At 36.4% G+C, this 21,125-nt stretch overlaps 1 protein-coding gene across 2 annotated transcripts in view; it reads right to left on the minus strand.

Annotated features, from left to right (window-relative positions):
• The window catches only part of TLCD4 (TLC domain containing 4), a 74,752-nt gene that overhangs the window by 31,489 nt on the left and 22,138 nt on the right, over window positions 1-21,125 (minus strand). For both annotated transcript variants that reach the window (XM_030825019.1, XM_003260083.2), the window contains exons 2-5: window positions 17,494-17,659; window positions 12,777-12,866; window positions 11,031-11,089; window positions 9,878-9,972 (exon numbers count right to left, since the gene is read on the minus strand). In XM_030825019.1, coding sequence (XP_030680879.1) covers window positions 9,878-9,972; window positions 11,031-11,089; window positions 12,777-12,866; window positions 17,494-17,648 — 399 coding nt within the window. In that variant the 5' untranslated portion in view covers window positions 17,649-17,659. The remainder of the gene's footprint in view (window positions 1-9,877; window positions 9,973-11,030; window positions 11,090-12,776; window positions 12,867-17,493; window positions 17,660-21,125) is intronic.

The following is a 21,125-nucleotide window of genomic DNA, read 5'->3' on the forward strand; positions in this document are numbered from 1 at the left end:
TCTGATATTTACAGACAGTATATGTTTATTTTCTTTCCCAGTATCATTTCCACATTGCTCAGGTAAAGACTCTTCTAGTCAACCCTTTTCAGGGTTCCTGATCCCTATTAACTGCAGTCTTCACAAAACAAAAATAAAACAAACAACAGAAACCAAGCAGCCTCTTGATGAAAAGAACCAATTACACAACGGTTCTCTGAAGAAAATTTTGACAGAATGAATCAATATCCTTAAAACATACATATATTAGGCCGGGCACAGTGGCTCATGTCTGTAATCCCAGCACTCTGGGAGGCCAAGGCGGGTGGATCACCTGAGGTCAGCAGTTCAAGACCAGCCTGCCAACATGGTGAAACCCTGTCTCTACTAAAAAATACAAAAATTAGCCGGGCGTGGTGGCAGGTGCCTGTAATCCCAGCTACTTGGGAGGCTGAGGCAGGAGAATCGCTTGAACCCGGGAAGCGGAGGTTGCAGTGAGCCAAGATCACGCCATTGCACTCCACCCTGGGGGACAACAGCAAGACTTTGTCTGAGGAAAAAAAAAACAAACACACACACACACACACACATACTATTTGCCCAAGAATTCCACTCAACAAAATTATTCTTTGAAAATAATTATTCATGTGCACAAATGGGAGGATATATGGATATTCACTCAACGTTACCTATGACACTGAAACACATAACAATAGGTGATTGGTTAAATGTTATTACATATCCATATGCCACCAATAGAGATAATGATACCACCAGATAGTCTGAGAATAAAAACATCTTCAGAACTTGCAACAGACTCAGAGTTTACCTCCTTCGCTTTCTTAGATATCATTTGAGGATATGCTGCAGCAAAATGAGTGAATAAACAAGAAAGTCAAAGACATGGGATTGAGGAAACAGTGACTTCAGCCCAAGACTGGAATGACAAGGAGCCCCAGGCCACTGGGCAGCAGCCCAGACAGCAATCTGTTCAGACTGCAGCAGAACAGTGAACTCCTGGAGCAGGTATGTGGGAGCTGGGAAAAGACGGTTGCAGAGATGGAGTAGTAACCTTGAGAATATGAAACTACTCAAATATGTACTAAAGGCAAATGATGGGGGGAAAAAAAAGGAAGGCAATTAGAAACTGCAAAAAAATTACACAGGAAATGTAGTCTGGGTCCTGCAATCAACTATTTTAACACAATCATAATAAATACTTTACTGATTTTGTGTGTAGATCAACTGGCTACAAAGAAAAACTTACTATGATTACAGAATACAAAATAGATATTTTTAATTCTCAGCAATACAAAAGTACAAGTGATAAAAACTAAGAAACAAAGTAGGAGTTAGAGAAGTAGAAGAAAAAATTGGGGCACTAATACCTTCATTTTTAAAAGTATCAAGAGGTGGCAGGGGTTCCAAGATGGCCAAATAGGAACAGCTCCAGTCTACAGCTCCCAGCGTGAGCGACCCAGAAGACGGGTGACTTCTGCATTTCCAACTGAGGTACCGCGTTCATCTCACTGGGACTTGTCAGACACTGGGTGCAGTCCACAGAGCGTGAGCTGAAGCAGGGCAAGGCATCGCCTCACCCGGGAAGCACAAGGGGTCAGGAATTCCCTTTCCTAGCCAAGGAAAGCCGTGGCAGATGGTACCTGAAAACTGGGACACTCCCACCCTAATATTGCGCTTTTCCAACAGCCTTAACAAACAGCACACCAGGAGATTATATCCCATGCCTGGCTCGGAGGGTCCCATGCCCACAGAGCCTCACTCACTGCTAGCACAGCAGTCTGAGATCGAACTGCAACGCACCAGCGAGGCTGGGGGAGGCGCATCCACCATTGCTGAGGCTTGAGTAGGTAAACAAAGCGGCCTGGAAGCTCGAACTGGGTGGAGCCCATCACAGCTCAAGGAGGCCTGCCTGCCTCTGTAGACTCCACCTCTGGGGGCAGGGCATAGCTGAACAAAAGGCAGCAGAAACTTCTGCAGAATTAAACATCCCTGTCTGACAGCTTTGAAGACAGCAGTGGTTCTCCCAGCACAGAGTTTGAGATCTGAGAACAGACAGACTACCTCCTCAAGTGGACCCCTGACCCCTGAGTAGCCTAACTGGGAGGCACCTCCCAGTAGGGGCCGACCGACACCTTATATGGCTGGGTGCCCCTCTGAGACGAAGCTTCCAGAGGAAGGATCAGGCAGCAACATTTGCCATTCTGCAATATTTGCTGTTCTTGAAATATTTGCTGGATCTAGAAGTAGAAATACCATTTGACCCAGCCATCCCATTACTGGGTCAAAACCCAAAGGATTATAATTCATGCTGCTGTAAAGACACACGCACACGTATGTTTATTGCGGCACTATTCACAATAGCAAAGACTTGGAACCAATCCAAATGTCCATCAATGATAGACTGGATTAAGAAAATGTGGCACATATACACCATGGAATATTATGCAGCCATAAAAAAGAATGAGTTCATGTCCTTTGTAGGGACATGGATGAAGCTGGAAACCATCATTCTGAGCAAACTATGGCAAGGACAGAAAACCAAACACCGCATGTTTTCACTCATAGGTGGGAAGTGACCAATGAGAACACTTGGACACAGGATGGAGAACAGCACACACCGGGGCCTGTCATGGGGTGGGGGGAGGGGGGATGGATAGCATTAGGAGATATACCTAATGTAAATGATGAGTTAATGGGTGCAGCACACCAACATGACACATGTATACATATTTAACAAACCTGCATGTTGTGTACATGTACCCTAGAACTTAAAGTATAAAATAAATAAATAAATAAATAAATAAAGTATCAAGAGGCCAGAGATGGTGAATCACGCCTGTAATTCTAGCACTTTGGGAGGCTGAGGCAGGAGGATCACTTGAGCCTAGCAGTTTGAGACCAGCCTGGGCAACATAGGCTGACCCCATCTCTACAGAAAATTTTAAAAAATTAGCCAGGTATAGTGGTAAATGTCTCAGCTACTCAGGAGGCTGAGGCAGGCAGATCGCTTGGCCCTGGGAGGTCAAGGCTGCAGTGAGCCCTGACAGTGCCACTGCACTCCAGCCTGGGCAACAGAATGAGACTCTATATCAAAAAAAAAAAAAAAAAAAGAAAAAATTAAGTATCAAGGGGTGCTATAGGACCAGAAATAAGAATACTTAAAGTTTTAAAAGGAACTAAGTGACAACTAGCATTCCCTAACTACACTGGGAGGAAGAAGGGAAGGCAAACACAGGTATGAACATTAAATTCTTGTCCACCACAGCAAGAAAATACTATCTAACATTATTACTCAATATTGACAAATCAAGATATGGATAGTGTCTGAACAGGGCCACCTCAATTCCTTCCCTCCCTGTATGTGCAAAATGTTCCTCATATCAAGAGGTGGTCTTATTTCCCACCTCTTAAATCTGATCTGCCCTTAGCAACTCACTTGATAAATAGAATATACTGGAATTACCTATGTAGTGAGTCTTCTGAAGCCAGGTCCTAAGAAGCCTTGCGGCTTCCTCCTGGGTCTCTTGGAACAATTACTCTTGAAATGTTCTTCAGAACACAATTATGAGGCTGTGAGAAGCCTAAGCTACACGGAAGGACCACATATAGATACTCTCCCACTGAACTCCTACCAATGAGCCTTTAGATAATTCCAGCCTCAACTGCCATTTAACAGCACCCACAGGAGACGTCAAGCAAGACTGCCCAACTGGCTTGCTTTCTCCTTTCATTTTTTAAAAATATAATTAAGAAGTCACGAGTCAATGGATTTCAATCAACTACAGTCATTATTCTAATTGATGATCAAAATGTCACATTTTAAGCCAACAGAAGAGCCTTCATATTGGATCTTGTGTCCTTCTGACACAGTCCCATTAGTCTTTGATAGGTTCCTTGCTTTCTGATCCAAGATTGCCAGAACCACTTCAATATGTAAAACGAAAATTTAAATTTTAGTTTTGATCACATTTTTATAACATACATATTATATATTTATATGAGAAATGCTGTTTTTGACATATGCATATACACGTGTGCATATAGGAAAAAAGTACACTCCTAAATGTAAATGTTAAGTAAATAAATAATCTAGTTACACAGGCGGTGAGATTGGGGCATCATTTTTTCTTTTTGCTTGTCAATGTTTCCTAATCCTCAAATAAAAATGAATTACCTAAAATAGCTTTTTTAAATGGCCTCTGTTAAAACACTATTTATCTCAGCTTTTTATTTACAATATTGCTTTTAGGGAATATTGCTTCCAATATTGCTTTTGGAAACCACTGACTTCCAAATGCATTCTTTTATGGTTCTCTTTCTACCTTCTGAGTTATCCTTTGCCTGATCATCCTTCTTCTGGTCCCTGACCCCGACTGCACTGCCCTTTACACAAACCTTCATTTCTAATGGCATATGGGCCACTTTCCCCTGGGATAGCCAGGCATCTCCAAAAATCTCTTAACATCTCAAAGTATCTCTCCAAACTGCTTCTCCCATTTCCTTCCATGGTGTCATCTTCCTCTAGTGCTCTGGATCATTTTGGTCTTTTCTTTCCCTTCCTTCTCTGAAATCCAAATTAGATACTGTGCTCTACTCACTGCAAAATGACTCCCATTTGTTTCTTTCTCATTAATATAACCACCGCTATAACCACCAAAATTAGCTTCTTTCTAATCTGTCACCTATATTACTTCCAGCACCTCCTAAAAGATATCCTCTCCCTCAATCAGATTTTTTCTGCATATCATCATCAGCTTTATTTTTCTAACATGCCAATTGTATTAAGTTATTTTCTGGCTAAAGATCCTACAACTATTCCGTGAAAAGCAAAAATGTAGGGCTGGTGAGTTTGAATTTTCACTCCACCTATCAGCTGGCCCTATCTTACTCATCCATATGTACAACCATCACCCATGTCTACACAAATCCCATACCCTGACACCCCAAGTCCTCGATATCACCCATGAAGATCTGACATCTCCTCAGTGACTTTCCTCAAAATGTTTTCTGACCTAGGAAGCCTTCCGTACTTTTTTTTCCAACATAAATATGCATATTTTTGAAGGCTGGGTTTAAATCCCATCTATCTCAAAAGCTCTCTTAGAAAATTCAAAAAGGCATAAATATACATATGAACATTTATACAAAATTTATATAAACTGTAAGAATATACATCAAGTACTATCAGTAGTTATCTCTGGAGAATCAGACCTAGAAAACATTATACTTACTAAGCCCAATATTTCTACAAACTCAATTTTTTTTTACAAACATCTATATTCAGAAAAAAAAATTAACAGAAATTAACACAATGATCTTTCCATTCCTTAAATTACTACGGTATTACTGATTGATCCCTGGATGACATTTTAATTTTTAAATAGTATCTTATATTTAAATCTTACATCCCTAATTGAAACCACTCATTCTATCCCCTATCCCCTACCCTCCTTAGCTCAAAACCTCTGTAATACCTGGTTGATCCTGCCAGTAGGAAAAAAAGAAAAATAAAAAAATCTTAAAAAAAAAAAAACCTCTGTGAGTCACACTGGGGTGTAGAACTATGCTTCAGTAATCTTGCATCTATATTTTCTGATCCTGTACCCGTCAATATATCAATGACTCTGGGCCCATTTAATCCAATACACCCATGACAGATAGCATCACATGTGACACATACATCCATCAGCATAGGTGGCCATTAGATAAGATTCAGGTTATGCATAATTCCTTGTTACTTTATCCTTTTCTCTCCTATTCAAGAAAACCTACTAAAATACAAATAAGATAGATGCTATTAAAGGGATAGGATTAAATCTTTCTATAACATTTTTAAATAATTACAAATTCTGATACTTCATTGTTGGTAAATTATGGCAAAACTCACAAGTGATTTATGGTTAGTGTGTTGTCTCTACTCTGTCATCTACCTTTAAGGAGCTTTGTATAGAGTAAAATCTACATTTGCCATGGCCTCTGTATGACTGTGAGGGGAAACAAAACAGGATTTTTCTGATCCCTTCCGCAGCTTAAAAGAAAATTCTTGTTTTAGCAAGTGATTACGGAAGTCTGGATTTTCTTACTACGCGAAATTTTTCTACCAGCTAGGAGTGGCTAAGACCAGAGGTTTAGAAGGTAGGGGGGAAAAGAGAACTAAATTATGCACCTACTACTGCTAGTATGATACTAAATACTGACTGTTCTACCACCAAAGGCCTGGACAGAAATGGGCACCTTTTCCCTACTATACTACACTACACTGCACTACGACTATATGTTGATAGGAAATAAGTTCTGGGCATCCCAAATTGGAATCCTGTGTAAAAACGTGACTGTGTTCTACAGTGGCAATGATGGGGCATTTTTTAACAGGTAATAGACTGACCCAGAGTCTCAAGCACATTTCAATGGTGCTTGAGACTCTGGGTCAGTCTATTACCTATTAATGGAAACCATTTCACGGTACCATCAACCTAGAATTGAGGTTTGGAAACAAAATCTATTACTATGTTTAATAACTATTTGCTTAAGTGTAATCATTCAAGGTTTTTGATTATTTGCTTACAAGACAGAGATGAAGGTTTGAGCTAACGCACAGGATTGGACTGCCAAATCAGATTCATGTGAAACAGTGTTCCTACCTAGCATTAAGCTCTACTAAATGTTACAGAGATAGAGACCATCAAATAATTCAAATGAAGCAGAGGGAGGTCTGGGACATCAAGGGCCACTGGCAACCCAGTTCTTTCTTTCCTTGCTGTGTGCCTACATGACCTTCTCCGACGAGCTGTGCCTTATAGATACTGGGTTCTCTTTACTATAGGTAATCCTTACCCAGAGACACCCTGCTAAGGGCATTTCAGAGTTAATGTTTCTTCTTCCTAACAAAAATCAGTACTCTATTTATCCTAAGTCTTGTTGACAAGGAGATTAGACTGGGCCACATGCCTTCTTTTTCTCCCCTCCTGTCCCCCAAGGAAGTGAATGGATTGGCAGGCCAGCTGCTTTCACCTCTTCCTCCTAGGGTTACTTAAGAACTTGGTGACATAACTTAGCTTATTGTTAATTCCCCCATCGTCTAGTTCTCTTGCATTAGAACTAAATCAAATCATTTCAACAAAACAGGTGCATCACAGAATCTCAGAATTAGAATAGAACCTTAAAGATTATTTAGTGCAAGCTCCTACCTAAAGCTTCTGCTGATTGTATCTACTTTTATATCTATCTGATTAAAGCTGTCTTATGGTAGAATAGCCACTTTAAAAGGTCTTTCCATTGTGATAATCTTCCAATCACTGAGGATGTCTTTCTTCCATAAAATAGAAGTCTCCCCTACCTCTCTTTACCACCCCATTGGTCCTAGTCCCAACATCAGAATTAATCCAGAATAAGTCTACTCCCCCTTCCACTTAGTAGTCCTTTCACATTTCCAGGGACATTTCAAGGCCATCATGTCCTTCTAGTTCTTAGCTTTTCTAGGCTGACATCTCCAGGTCCTTCAATTGTTTGTTATAAGACAATAGCTACCTAATCTAATATCTCTTCTCTACAGTTAACTAGCAGCTCTCTTCCAGATACATGCAAGTTTAGGGACTTCAGATGATGATGATCTTGGATGTGGTCTGACCGGGCAAACTATGTGTGCCTTGGATACCATGCCTCCTCTAATAGAATCTAAATTTGAAAAAGCTTTCTGTTTTAGCAGATGTGATAAACTGGCATAACTGAGATGCAGTCATCTACCACCTCCAGGTCATTCTTTATCCTTATGCATTGTTGAACCTAAATGCAAAACTTAACATTTATCATTATTAAGTTCCACCCATTTGTTTCAGTTTATAGTTCCAGGATGAAGCCTTTCTAAAAATGTAATAACATTGTCCAATATGTTATCAGTTCTCCTTCCTAACTTTGTTTCAGTTATCTCGTAAGCTTGCTTTAACTTTTTTATTATGGTAAAATATATATGACATAAAATTTACCCTTTTGACAACTTTTAAGTGTACAATTCAGTGGCATTAAGTACGTTCATTTTGTTATACAACCATCACCACCATCCATCTCCAGAATTTTCCATATTCCCAAATGGAAACTGTACCATTAAACAATAATTCCCCATTATCCCTTCTGCCCAGCCAGGATCACACCACTGCACTACAGCCTGGAGACAGAGCAAGACTCCATCTCAAAAAAAGAGAAAATAAATAATAATAATAATAATAATAATAATAATAATAATAATAATACGGTGGGCTTGGGAATTGATGCATATTGAATGATTTTCAAGTTTAAATGTTTTCCAAATATATTCTAACTCATTATCTAAAGGCATGGTTTAATTGGAGATAGAAAGTGATTCACAAGGAACACATACACAAAATAATGAAGGCTATCAAAGTAGTCAGAAAGGGTGTACAAAGGATGGTAATTTGTCCTTAAAAATTGGGGATTAAAGCATAAATGTGTTCATTTCTCTTAGAATAAGAGATCAGCTTGTCAGGTTTTCCTTCATAATTAGTATCCTGCTCCAGGGATGAAAGATGAGTATCAGGAAAAAAGGCTGTAGGATTTGTACCTCTCTATATAGACAGAAGAGGATTCATTAAGCTCTAAACTGCTCTGCCAGAGAATTTTAAAACGTCAGTAAATATAGTAGAAAGATACAAAAATAGCAATCAAGACATTATATAACCTATAATACCTTAAATTCCAAAGAATCTTACTTTTCAACTATTTCTTCAGTAAGGATACATTTTAAACCTACAGGGAACTTGCTTCTATTCGTCACTTTAAGTTTTACTTTGTTCTAATAACAAAATCATTTAAGAAAAAAAGCTCACTGCAAATAGCTTAAATGGTTACATAAGCATTAAGTCAAAGTGCTTTCCAAATACAAGTTCTCATTATTGCATAAGTGATAAGAATTTCATGATCATTTACCCCCCCAAAATTATAATTATTATTATTTTTGTTAGCTTTACTTGGAATAACAAAATGCACAAAATGACCTGGGAATTCACTGCATAGAAAAAAACCTTCTTATAGTCAATGAGTAACTACTGTAAGATTGGTAAATAACATAGGATCCTTATAGCATCTGTTAACATTCATCATTTCATCTAACTTTTCTTATTTTGTTTCCCTATGAATAGATTCACTTTGAAACATAAATTTTAAACTATAACAATAGAACGTAGACATATCAAAAAAGCAACCATCTTTAGGAAAAAAAATTGCAGTTGCAATATCTACCTTGAGCTTGTTGGTATATTTATGTTGAAAAACAATTGATTCTAGAGAAACCTAACAAAAATACAAGGAATATAAAGTTGCTAGTTTACATATGTATATGCAGAAATTTTAGATATATAATTTAATATGCTTTACTGCCTGAGATCTGTTGGAAGAATCCTCTATTAACCTTGGTCTTGGAGTTCTGATAAAGTCTGAGCAAGATTTCTCCACTGCTCCAACCTACTTAAATGTAATTATGTATATGTAATTGCACATGGAATTAAACAGAAAAGAAGTATTTTCGCTGGCTCATACTCTTTGCTGTTAAAGCATAAATGCATCTAGAAATACAGACAAATATCTATAGCTACACAATCCTGAAGGTTTTAAATGGAAATTCAAAGAATTAGGGTCATTTGCCTGTCTCAAAATCTATGAATACAAACAGACACACCAACACAGACACACATAAAGGTATTATTTTAGTTAATACACAAGATAGCATATCACAAAAGCAATCCCTGAATGCATCTGGAGATGGTCTTTAAAAACTAAGAATTGTATGTTTAGATTTATGTTCACCTTTACATCACTATTCCCAATCTTGTCTGCCAGTTAGGCTACAGAAAATCCTGGAACTCACCAGTACAAGGTAGTATGCATACAGGGACGCACAATGATGCATTATAAAAAATTTGTCACCAATCACTTTCCAATACAAAATTATAATGGACAAATCTGTAAGAAAGAAAAGTGAGTAAGGTATCACATAAGAAGAAGGTAGCACTGTTTTCCAAATGTATTGAACTCTTTCTCCTGCCAACTCATCGCTGTCCACTCTGAGCCCACAGCACTTTGTTCATCCCTCAGTTAGTCTGATTATCTACTTTACCATGAAATCTCTGCTCCTATATGCCTGTCTCATCCACTCTCCTGTGGCTCCTCTAAGACAAGGGCCAGGTTGTGAGCATCTTTATACCCTCAGAATCTAGCACAAGGCCTGGCATATAGGTTGGTGCAAAAGTAACTGCGATTTTTGCCATTATTTTTAATCACAAAAACTGCAATTACTTTTATACCAACCTAATCATATGTAATATAATATTTGTTGAAAGCATAAATGAATAACTTGTTTCCAGAGTTAAAATAAACAAAAAATATTATTGAATAGAAATGATTTTAAATAAGCTTAAGTGACTGATTTTTGTCACTACAATAATTCAAACAGAGATAAGATGGTCATAGGGAAGGTACAAAATGACCAACTCATTTATAAAACAAATTGTACAAAAAATATTTTAAAATTAAAAAAGAATGCAATTAAACACTAATTCAAAATAGTAACGCCACCAAAAACTATAACTATTAAAAAGAAAAACAAAGAAAAAAGCTTACTTATGCAAATTTTATAAAAACAACACAAAACCATGACTACTGGAACACATTTCAAGAACTCTTGCAAGTGAGGGACCCTAAAAGTTAAACTTCATTAGTTTCACAGTCATTACACTTAAGAGCCTCATTAGGACAAAGAGGGACCATATCCTTGCTGATAAGAAATGTCCAGGCCTCAGTCGTTTGAGGCATCACTCTGTAACTCTGATCTTCAGTGAGAAACAGAAAACCATTTCATGAAAAGATATTTCATGTTCTACCATCATAGCAGGTATTTTCTTCCTCTGTATGCTTCCTAAATGCTATCTCTCAAATAAACCAAAAGCATAGACTATGTATTCTTTGTATAATTCCGTGAGTAGTTTACAAAGAATTAGACAATAAAACAACATCTCACATACCAGAAATGAGGTAGCCTGAGGCAATAGCAATATTCACGTTTGCAAGTGATGGACCACCCCTGAAAAACAAAAAAGGTTCCTTTTAAAATATATAGATTATAGATAACCGCTACTTCTTTTTTCTATAGAGATTTAAATACAATGAAATTGCTTTCTATAGATTCTCACATGGTAAGCTGTCATCTTCAAATAAAATTGCAAAACACACAATGACAGTTTAGCCGAACTGTGACGCATCATGTGGTACTGGTGTTAGCACTAAGATAACTACTGCTGTTATCTTACATAGTAAGATAGTTACATAGTAAGTAAACTACTAGTGAAAGTAACACTAACTAAAATAGCTGAACTACAAATATTTAATAGAAAGATTTAGCACAAGTTGTGCCTTCTTTACAAATTTTGATCTGTAAATATAACCAGGAAAATTTGCCCTGGAGTAAATCATGACATAAAATACAAAACTATCAAAAATTATGTCAAAGTTTGATAAGGCAAAACTTGAACAATGAATCAAATCTTTGTTATGAAATTTACTTCCCAAAAGAATTGGTTTTATTTTGCTGATGGTCATGTTAGTAAAATGAAAATGAAAATTTTTTTCTTTTATTTTTTTCTTTTTTTTTTCTTTTATTATTATTATACTTTAAGTTTTAGGGTACATGTGCACAATGTGCAGGTTTGTTACATATGTATCCATGTGCCATGCTGGTGTGCTGCACCCATTAACTTGTCATTTAGCATTAGGTATATCTCCTACTGCTATCCCTCCCCCCTCCCCCCACCCCACAACAGTCCCCGGAGTGTGATGCTCCCCTTCCTGTGTCCATGTGTTCTCACTGTTCAATTCCCACCTATGAGTGAGAGCATGCAAGCTAGTAATTTTGTAGGTAGACTATTTAAAAACCTAGTCATGGAATTAAATTCACTAAATTAATTCTCTTTGAAAAACAGCATCCCAATGAAAATGTATCAATACTGATATTATTCTTATGGGAATAATTTTATATTTATGAATAGAAAAACGTCCTTGCAGTCAAATGGTGGAGGTCAAAAGAACAGGCTAAACTGTCCTACATCCCCCGGAGCCCACAACTACCTCATCTCAATGCAGTGCTTCTTCAAACATGCCTGCTCTCTCAAACTAGGCTGAACTAAGCCCTCTCATATAACACCAGGAAACAGTTTGCAAAATTTCTGCCATTGGAATGACATTTAAATTTTTCTAAAAGGACCATCTTACATGTTATCCTATTACTGCTGAACACAGTTATCATTAGTGCATTAGTGTTTCAAATCCTGTGGTACTAAATTCCTATCACGTGGCCATCTGTAACTCTCATTTCATCTCTTTGATATCAAATGAGTCAAACATAAATTGGAGACAAAAAAGTCTTAAGTAGATATTATCCAAGTTGACCACCTTATCTCAATAATGATTTATTTTTCTTCAGAACTGTGACTACAATAACTTGGCTTTACTCATTAACACAGTACAAATGTTTAAATTATCATCATAATCTCCTTGTTTGGGATAACAATTGCTACACTAAGGCAAAATGGCCTTCATTTGTGTTCAAATCTAAAATAAATCATTTAAATGCACTTTGCTAGAATGTCTGAGCACAAGCATTTTAATAAGGCATATACCATCAATATGTTTTCTGTTTTAAAGTGATGTTCTTATAAATAATTAATATCAAAACATAAATGAAATTGGCAATCTTAGAAAAAGAAACAGCTTACCAAAGTGGATCAGCTTTAGTAGCCTCATCGAATAAGAAAATGTACAGGCCAAAAATACCAACCACCAAAGAATGGCATGTGGATACTACCCTGAAATTAAAATGCACACAAAGATTTTAGATTCTTTGCAATAAAATTTAATTCTGACAAGACATAGAATATTCTGAACAAGTTATACCTGGAAGCATTTATATACAGGGGTGGAGTATAACGGAGAGTATAATGCAAAATTGCCATTTCTTGCCATTTAGAAATCCAAAGGCCACAGCTTTACTTTGGAATAAAGAACGAGGAAGATACCAAGGCCTACAATTTCCTGCTAGAGAATGGTGAATCACTTATCGGTTAAAAGTTCTAAGACAGATAGATGCATACATGATGATGCAGCTGACAGACTTTTGTGCAGACAGATGGCAACTGGCAAGCCCACCACCCTTGACTCCAAGCTCCAGCCCCAACAGCATCAATGCAGGATAAGTTTCCTGCTCCAATCAGCTGGGAATGACTTCCAGATCTACTGGCTTTAACAAACTCCATATCCTTAAAACAATTCAAATGAATCATGATATGAAGATTTATTATCTTGGGAGGCTTCAGTTTTTAAAGTACGTTGACATGCACTATTGCACTTGATTCTTGTAACAAATTTGTAAGAAAGCAAGGGTAGCTATTTTTAGTCCCTCTTTATCATTATTATGAAAACATTTCTAAACAGAAAAATTGAGGACCATAAATTTATATGGAAAATTTGTTTTTAAAAGAAACACCCAACCAAAAGCACAATGTTCTCAAGATCCAGGTCAAGTTTTCTTTTATAGAAGGAATAAGTTTAACATAAAAACCGTAAGTTTCTATGAATATATCTTGTTAATAAATTTAATGATGTGACTAATTCCCAAGCTCTATGTTACTTAACGAACTATACTTAGGATACTGTGTATTTATCCATACAATAAAGTTTTTTTACCCAACAATTTCAGATTTCTCACATCTTTATCGAGAAGTTCACAAGTAATGAAGCTTCTTTTCTTTTCATTAGGATAAAAAATGAGAGGTACAGCAAAGTTTTCTCTCTAAAAATTACCGGTGTGCAATAAATTTTTCTCTACAATATGATCCCAAATCTTTAAAAGTAAGTAAAATATATCAACTAATATTAGGTTTGATATCAGAAAATTTCATTGTAACTTGAGAAACCAATATACTTGACCTGATAGCATGTTACAAAATAGATGTATCATGCTAAATCCAGCCATATTTTCAATAAGCAAAGATTCTCACTAATTTAAAGGCACTGACCAAGTATCATTTATAACACCTAAGAATCATTTTGAAATGTGAATAATTAACCCAATTTATCTGGTTTACAAGTCTATAATTTTCATGCCAAGCGCACCTTGAGCACAGGATAAAAATGTAAATTCCTTGGCCAGGCATGGTGGCTCACACCTGTAATCCCAGAACTTTGGGAGGCCAAGGAGGGCGGGTCACCTGAGGTCAGGAGTTTGAGACCAGCCTGGTCAACATGGTGAAATTCCGTCTCTACCAAAAATACAAAAATTAGCTGGGTATGGTGGTACACGCCTGTAATCCCAGCTACTCGGGAGGCTGAGGCACAAGAATCACTTGAACCTGGGAGGCAAAGGTTTCAGTGAGCAGAGACTGCACCACTGTACTCCAGCCTGGGCAACAGAGCAAGACTCTGTCTCAAAAAAAAAAAATTAAATTCCTTGATATCAAATAAAATACTACATCTAAATGGTCATACAGCCCACTCTCTATTGCTATTCAAAAATTATATAAAATTTAAAAATATATAATCTCTCTTACAAACTTGTTTTACTGTTTGGTAACCATAGTCAAAAAGCTCCCTTTTGAAAAACCTAACTTTTTATTTCTGACACTCAGGCCTCAGATTCACTTCTATTTTGAGATGTTATGTGGTAAATGGAAAGCATTCTAAGCCCTCAGCTGATGGAAATGTTGTATGATTCAGTACAGAAAAGTTAAATATTACTTGGTCCAATCAAATATCTCCCTCTGTAATAAGGAGGAAGAACAAATACACTGCCCTCACTCATACACTATTCTGTATTAAAAGTCTATACTATATTTTCAGAAACTTCTGTTAATAAAAATTTTATATTTTATTATTTAAAATCAGATTCCTAGCAAAGGAAAATTTAGATTCCTTAGTATCTAAAAAGAAATTCCAAGATATTACCCAAGATAAAATATTTCAATTTTTTTTCAAAGAGGGTGGAAAAGAAATGTTTGTGCATATAAAGGGATAGCACTCTAAGGAAATGATTAATGACCATTTTAGAATAGCAATTTTAAGTTACTAATCACAAGTAGTGTAAATACTGCCAACAGAAATTATATAGCTCAGTCAGAAAGAGCTAAATTTTAGAGAAACATTTAAAAATTAGTAGCATTTCAACACAATAAGACTTTCGATGTGATAGGTAAGAAGGTGAATATAAGTAATTAAGAAAATTTTTTTACATTATAAGATATAACACCTGTAAGTATATATGTTTTCAGAAGAAGTAACAATTCACTACAACAATTGTCTCTCAAGTGGGCATTTCCAGTATTTTTTTTTCCTCCATTTCTTTTTATACTAGATGGCTGAGACTACTCATTTTTTAGAGACTCTTTCCTGATTACTAGAAAGAATTATGTGTGTTTATCTGTATGTTTCAAACTGGAGGCTGAATTTTAAGACATTTATACATATTTTACTCAAAATACAGCCTCCTTTTCCTACTTTGCACTCTCCACCTCACAGCTTAAGTCCTTTGTAAAAAAAGCTGGAGTGAGAAGCAGGAGCAAACTTGAGAGAAAGAGAAAACACCACTGAATACCTAAATGAATTTCATATAATCCCAGACTCCTTTTTCAAATAGAAACTCAGTTTCCCAAATGGTATTTCCTGTGTCATAGAATGGCAGTGATAAGACTAGATAATGCAAAATATTTTTCAATTTCATTTCATTTTCATCTTGACTTCCATCTCTCTGTACCCTTCCCTATTTCTCTGACTTGCAGCTACCTAACATTCAAATGTCTTTACCTATCCTAACCACAGGAAAGAGGAAATGAAAATAGTTCAACATTTAATCAGAGAATGTATGTACCCCTTTCTCTTTCCTACCATTCCATCTATCTTCATATGTTAGAAAAGATTTTTTAAAGTAATGGTATCTCTAGTATAACGCATTTGAACAGTATTTTTGTGCTAGTCTTAAGACAAAATAATCATACTGCTTATTTTTTGAAAATATGTGGAGAAATAATTCTTGCTTTTTGGGTGAAAAGAACTTTGACATGTATGACCCTGATACATCACTGTAAAGTGCAAAAAAAAAAAAAAAAACTAGAGTCTTATTAAATTCACAGTCTGAATCATAAAAGTAGATGCCTGCAAAACAATTTGGTTCAAAGAAAGGGAATTTCAAATCAAATATGACCATTCTCAAATAAATACTCAGAGACTGACAGAATTTCTTGAATTTTAAAAGGAAATTTCAATGAAAGATAATTATAGCAAACTTTAGAGACTTGCTGAATCCATTTTATGGTTAGTATTAACTTCAACTAAATAGCAACAACAAAAAATATGGCCATGGCTGCTCTGACTCACTGAGGTTTACAAATGCACAGCGATGTTCGGGGACATAAAATGCTCTAGGGCACGTGAAGAAGTCATCAGAGCCATTTTGTGTTTGAAATCTTGTGAGATTAATAAGTTGTACACACACAAAAAAATTGCAACCAACTTTTTAAAACTCTGGCAGGGTGCAGTGGCTCACGCCTGTAATCCCAGCATTTTGGGAGGGCAAGGTGGGTGGATCACCTGAGGTCAGGAGTTCGAGACCATCCTGGCCAACATAGTGAAACCCCGTCTCTACTAAAAACACAAAAATTAGCTTGGTATGGTGGCACATGCCTGTAATCCCAGCTACTCAGGAAGCTGAGGCAGGAGAATCGCTTGAACCCGGGAGGCAGAGGTTGCAGCGAGCCAAGATTGTGCCACTGCACTCCAGCCTGGGCGACAGAACGAGACTCCATCTCAAACAAATAAATAAATAAAATAAAAATAAAACTCCAGCAGATTTAGAAATCTATCAATAGATGTCTAATTCTTTCTCCATTTACTTTTCTGTTTAAAAAAAAACTAAAAAGAAATTTTTACTTTAAAATTATATAACAAAATAATAAATGCTGGGGGGCTCTAAATTATAATGCAAAGTTCATTAAAAGATTCATATGCACTGACTGTACACTTTGTTCCCTGGTGTGCAGAGTTTAACTGCCCCAGGTCTGGCTAAGTTGGCCAATGCTGTATGGTATAAGCTACTCAAAAGTACAACTAATTTTTTCTTCCATCTTTGTTCCCAAAGAATATGTTTGTTATAAATATTTCAAAGAAGAACACGAAAGTACTAGTATTCATCCACAGTCAGCTGGAGTCTACTTCATCTTCACACACTTCCTCAGAAACTTAAGTAAATTTCTCCTAACATCTTTCAATATATGAATTCTTAAACTTTTTTTTGCATGAGATCATCTACTTGTTTTTCCTTTTATTCCTAAGATCAAATGAAAATTTGGCCTTACATTAAATCCTAAATACTTTTTTGAAATATTTTAAATAATTTTATCTCATAAACTAGTTTCTTTTCATCAATTACATTTTCATATGCTTTACCTTGAGTTCCATTCAATCTTCTTTTTGAAGCTGAGACTATTGAAACCTGGAGAAACTTTTGCTGAAAACCAGTAACTTACAAAGTAGAAAAGAAGCTGAAAGGTGAAAAAGCTGGTACAGATAACACTGATGAACAGTTTTGTGTTGATCTCCATATTTCTTCAACCTGTTAAGATAAATGACAGCTATAAATTGTTATCTCATAATAAACCTAGAGTGATTTTTTTATTTTAAGAAATATGTCTTGTAATTTTAGTAATTTTTAAAATTTAGAACAAATGTAAGAATATAAAGAAACTATAAGAATTTTTGACCTTTTGTATATTTCTTCACCTTTACCATCTATTTGTCATGTATCTTATGTCTGTTTTATCTTAAAGATCTCAATATTAGAGGTGTCATTTATAATTTTAACATCATGATATTCAAAATTATCTAAGTCTTAACATTAACAGGGAATTTCAAGTACTATAAGTAAAAAGTATTCTTCTAATAATATTTCAATTAAATTTAGGACAAATCACTTGATTTCTTTATCCCTCAATTTCTCATCTATGATATGAAAGAGTTGGTTACATAATTTCTAAGAAACAATCAAGCCAAAAATCATAGAACTAACACTGCCTGTAATAACAAAACAAAAAATAATTCCATAATTAAAAAACTAATTTTGCAGCAGGACAAACAACATTTAAAACAAAATTAAAATCTTAAGAAGAACATAGTCTTAGAAAAGAGCCATTGCACCGTCGAGGCAAGACAATAGGGTCTGGAGGCAGGGCACCTAAGGCCAATTCATACTGACTTCCTAGAACTAAATCAAACAGAAAAGCCCAACTTTACACACCTAAGTAACAAAATAACTGGAGGTTACTCCCTTTGAAAACCCCTCCCTCACTTTTCTGAGTGGCAAATGGAAAACTGAAAGTACCTCTGATTGGATGCTTTCCACGACCAATCAGACGTTTACATAGGAGTATAACTTTATAACTTCGTTTCAGCCTCTGATTGGTTGCTTTCCCCAACCAATCTGACTGACTGCCAGCCAAGTCTTCCTTTGCACAGAAGTGTAACTTCCCCTCCCCCGACACACCCCCACCCCCACCTCCAGATGGAGTCTTGCAGTGTCCCCCAGGCTAGAGTGCAGTGGTGCGATAGATCTCAGCTCACTGCAACCTCCGCCTTCCGGGTTCAAGCAATTCTGCTGCCTCAGCATCCCGAGTGACTGGGATTACAGGCACGCACCACCACACTCGGCTAATTTTTGTATTTTTAGTAGAGACGGGGTTTCACCATGTTGGCCAAACTGGTCTTGAACTCCTGACCTCGTGATCCGCTCACCTCAGCCTCCTAAAGTGCTGGGATTACATGAGGCACCACACCCGGCCTAGATTATGGGCCACTACTTCATTTGCATGGGGTGTACAACAAGTGGCCAATGGGAAACCTGTAGCAGGTATTTAAACCCTAGAAAATTCTGTAACCGGGCTCTTGAGCCCCTATGGTACGACCCACTCCCACCCTGTGGAGTGTACTTTCATTTTTAATAAATCGCTACTTTTGTGGCTTCATTCCTTCCTTGCTTTGTTTGTGCATTTTGTCCGATTCTTTGTTCAAAATGCCGAGAACCTGAACACCCTCCACCGCTAACACTGTCACTGCACAAATGAGAATTTAATTTTTAAAACATGCTCTTCAATCACACACATTCTTGGAGCAAAAGGCTTGCAGGGCTTTTTATCCCTTAAAAAAAAAAAAAAAAGATTTTTATAAAAGAGCTTCAGGTCTTAACAATCGAGTTAGCAGAAAGAATAGTACTATGCATATATGCACACTCAAAGTGTGTTTTCTGTCTCATTGAGCTGAACTTTATTTGGCTCCTAAAAATCTTAGGAACATTCAGAGCCAAAAAAAAAGGCACTAAAGCATTTGCTCATATCCAGCATATACAGCATTTCTATGGCTCCATCTTTGATAAAGCTGATCCTCAAATGAAAAGGAAATAAATCAATACACATTTCCAGCTGCCTAATGCAAAGAAATAAAGTCACCTACTGAAGTCAATTCACCAGAGAAAAGCCGAGTCATTGACTGCACTAGCAATAACCCCACTTCATTCCCTTCCGACCAGGATATCGTAATAAGAATCAGTCTCCCACAGGGCCCCTTCTGTCAGAATTCATATGTCTATAATGAATTCTTTCCTCATTCTGTGTGTGTGTGTGTGTGTGTGTGTACTTGGTAAAAATATTGATATTACAATTCTTCTCTGTGAGACTCCATTAACTTTACTGCTCTTTTACTTCTTTTTAATTCAACATATGTTTATTGGGTATTAAAATTTTAATTTGTGGTCTTTTAGCCTAGGTTTAATATTAACCAAACAATACATAAAAGTTTTGTACATAAATTAAGCATCACCATAATTTGCTAAGTGGGATGTAAGGAGAATAATGCTTTTCTAAGATTAAAACAAATAGGTATCTGGAGGCCAGATGGACACAAAATTGGAAAAAAAATATAATCAGTAATCAGAAGAGAATGGAGAATCTAATACTAAATGTGAGGAGGTTTCCCCTGAAGACTCTCATATGCTCTCTGCTGATCCTAGAGCAGAAGGTGGGCATGGGCTGCTCATTTAGTTTGTTAAAATTCAATGTATACAAAGCATTTATTTCATGAATGTTAAAAGGTGTCATAAAACATATCATACCTTATCCACTTTATGAATTGTTCATTTAATGTATTTAAAAGCACTCAAACAATTCACCATTAAAAAATGTATCATCCTGCCCTCCCCCCAAAATCGAGTTTTTAAGTCTTTGTTATACTAGATGAATATTATATTTTGAACAGAATTATTATCTGGTAAGACTTTGGGATATATGTTGAGAGTCTCCCTTTGGAAAAATGTTTCATTTAAAACTAAATAAAGAGCTCCATATATTCAAGCTGTGACTTCCACTAAAAGCTCAACATATAGAAGCCACTTAAATTGTTCTACTCTCAGCTTTGCCTCTTAGTAAACAGCTGCTTGCTTAATCAGTCATGCCAAATCAAGAACTAATCTAGAGATCTTTACAAATTTCCCCAGAAATCCAAGGCTTCTGGTAGGAAGGAGCTATCCCTGTTCATTCACTTTAATGCATGAATCAGGCAAGAAAAATGGTAAAAAGTGATAAAACCAAAGGATGCTCATTACTAACATATATTAAGGGCCTGCAAGAGTTTGGTGATTACTAACTAAGTACAGGAAAATACAGTAAAACTGGAAAAGCAGGCCTACTTCATATACCTCTACAGGTAGCTAGTAGCTGGCAGAAGGCTAGGATACTATTTGGTCTAGCGAAGAGCAGCTGAAACAGATAAGGGAAATACTTCTGTAGCAATTTACAAGAGCGTCTAGACATGAACTCTACAATATAATTAGTCCATCTTGATTCACAGGAATTGTGGACATCAAAGAAACTTTTCCAGAGACCTGTTGAATGAAATAATGTTTATACTTTTCATTCAAGATGGTTTACATAAACTTTAACTGACATTGATTTCTTAGTAGGAAAAAACATGAAAAGGTCTGAAGTACAGTCATGCGCTGCATAACGATGTTTCAGTCAATGACAGACCACATA

This window comes from Nomascus leucogenys, chromosome 12 (assembly GCF_006542625.1).
Source record: "Nomascus leucogenys isolate Asia chromosome 12, Asia_NLE_v1, whole genome shotgun sequence".
NCBI classification, from domain to species: Eukaryota; Metazoa; Chordata; class Mammalia; order Primates; family Hylobatidae; genus Nomascus; species Nomascus leucogenys.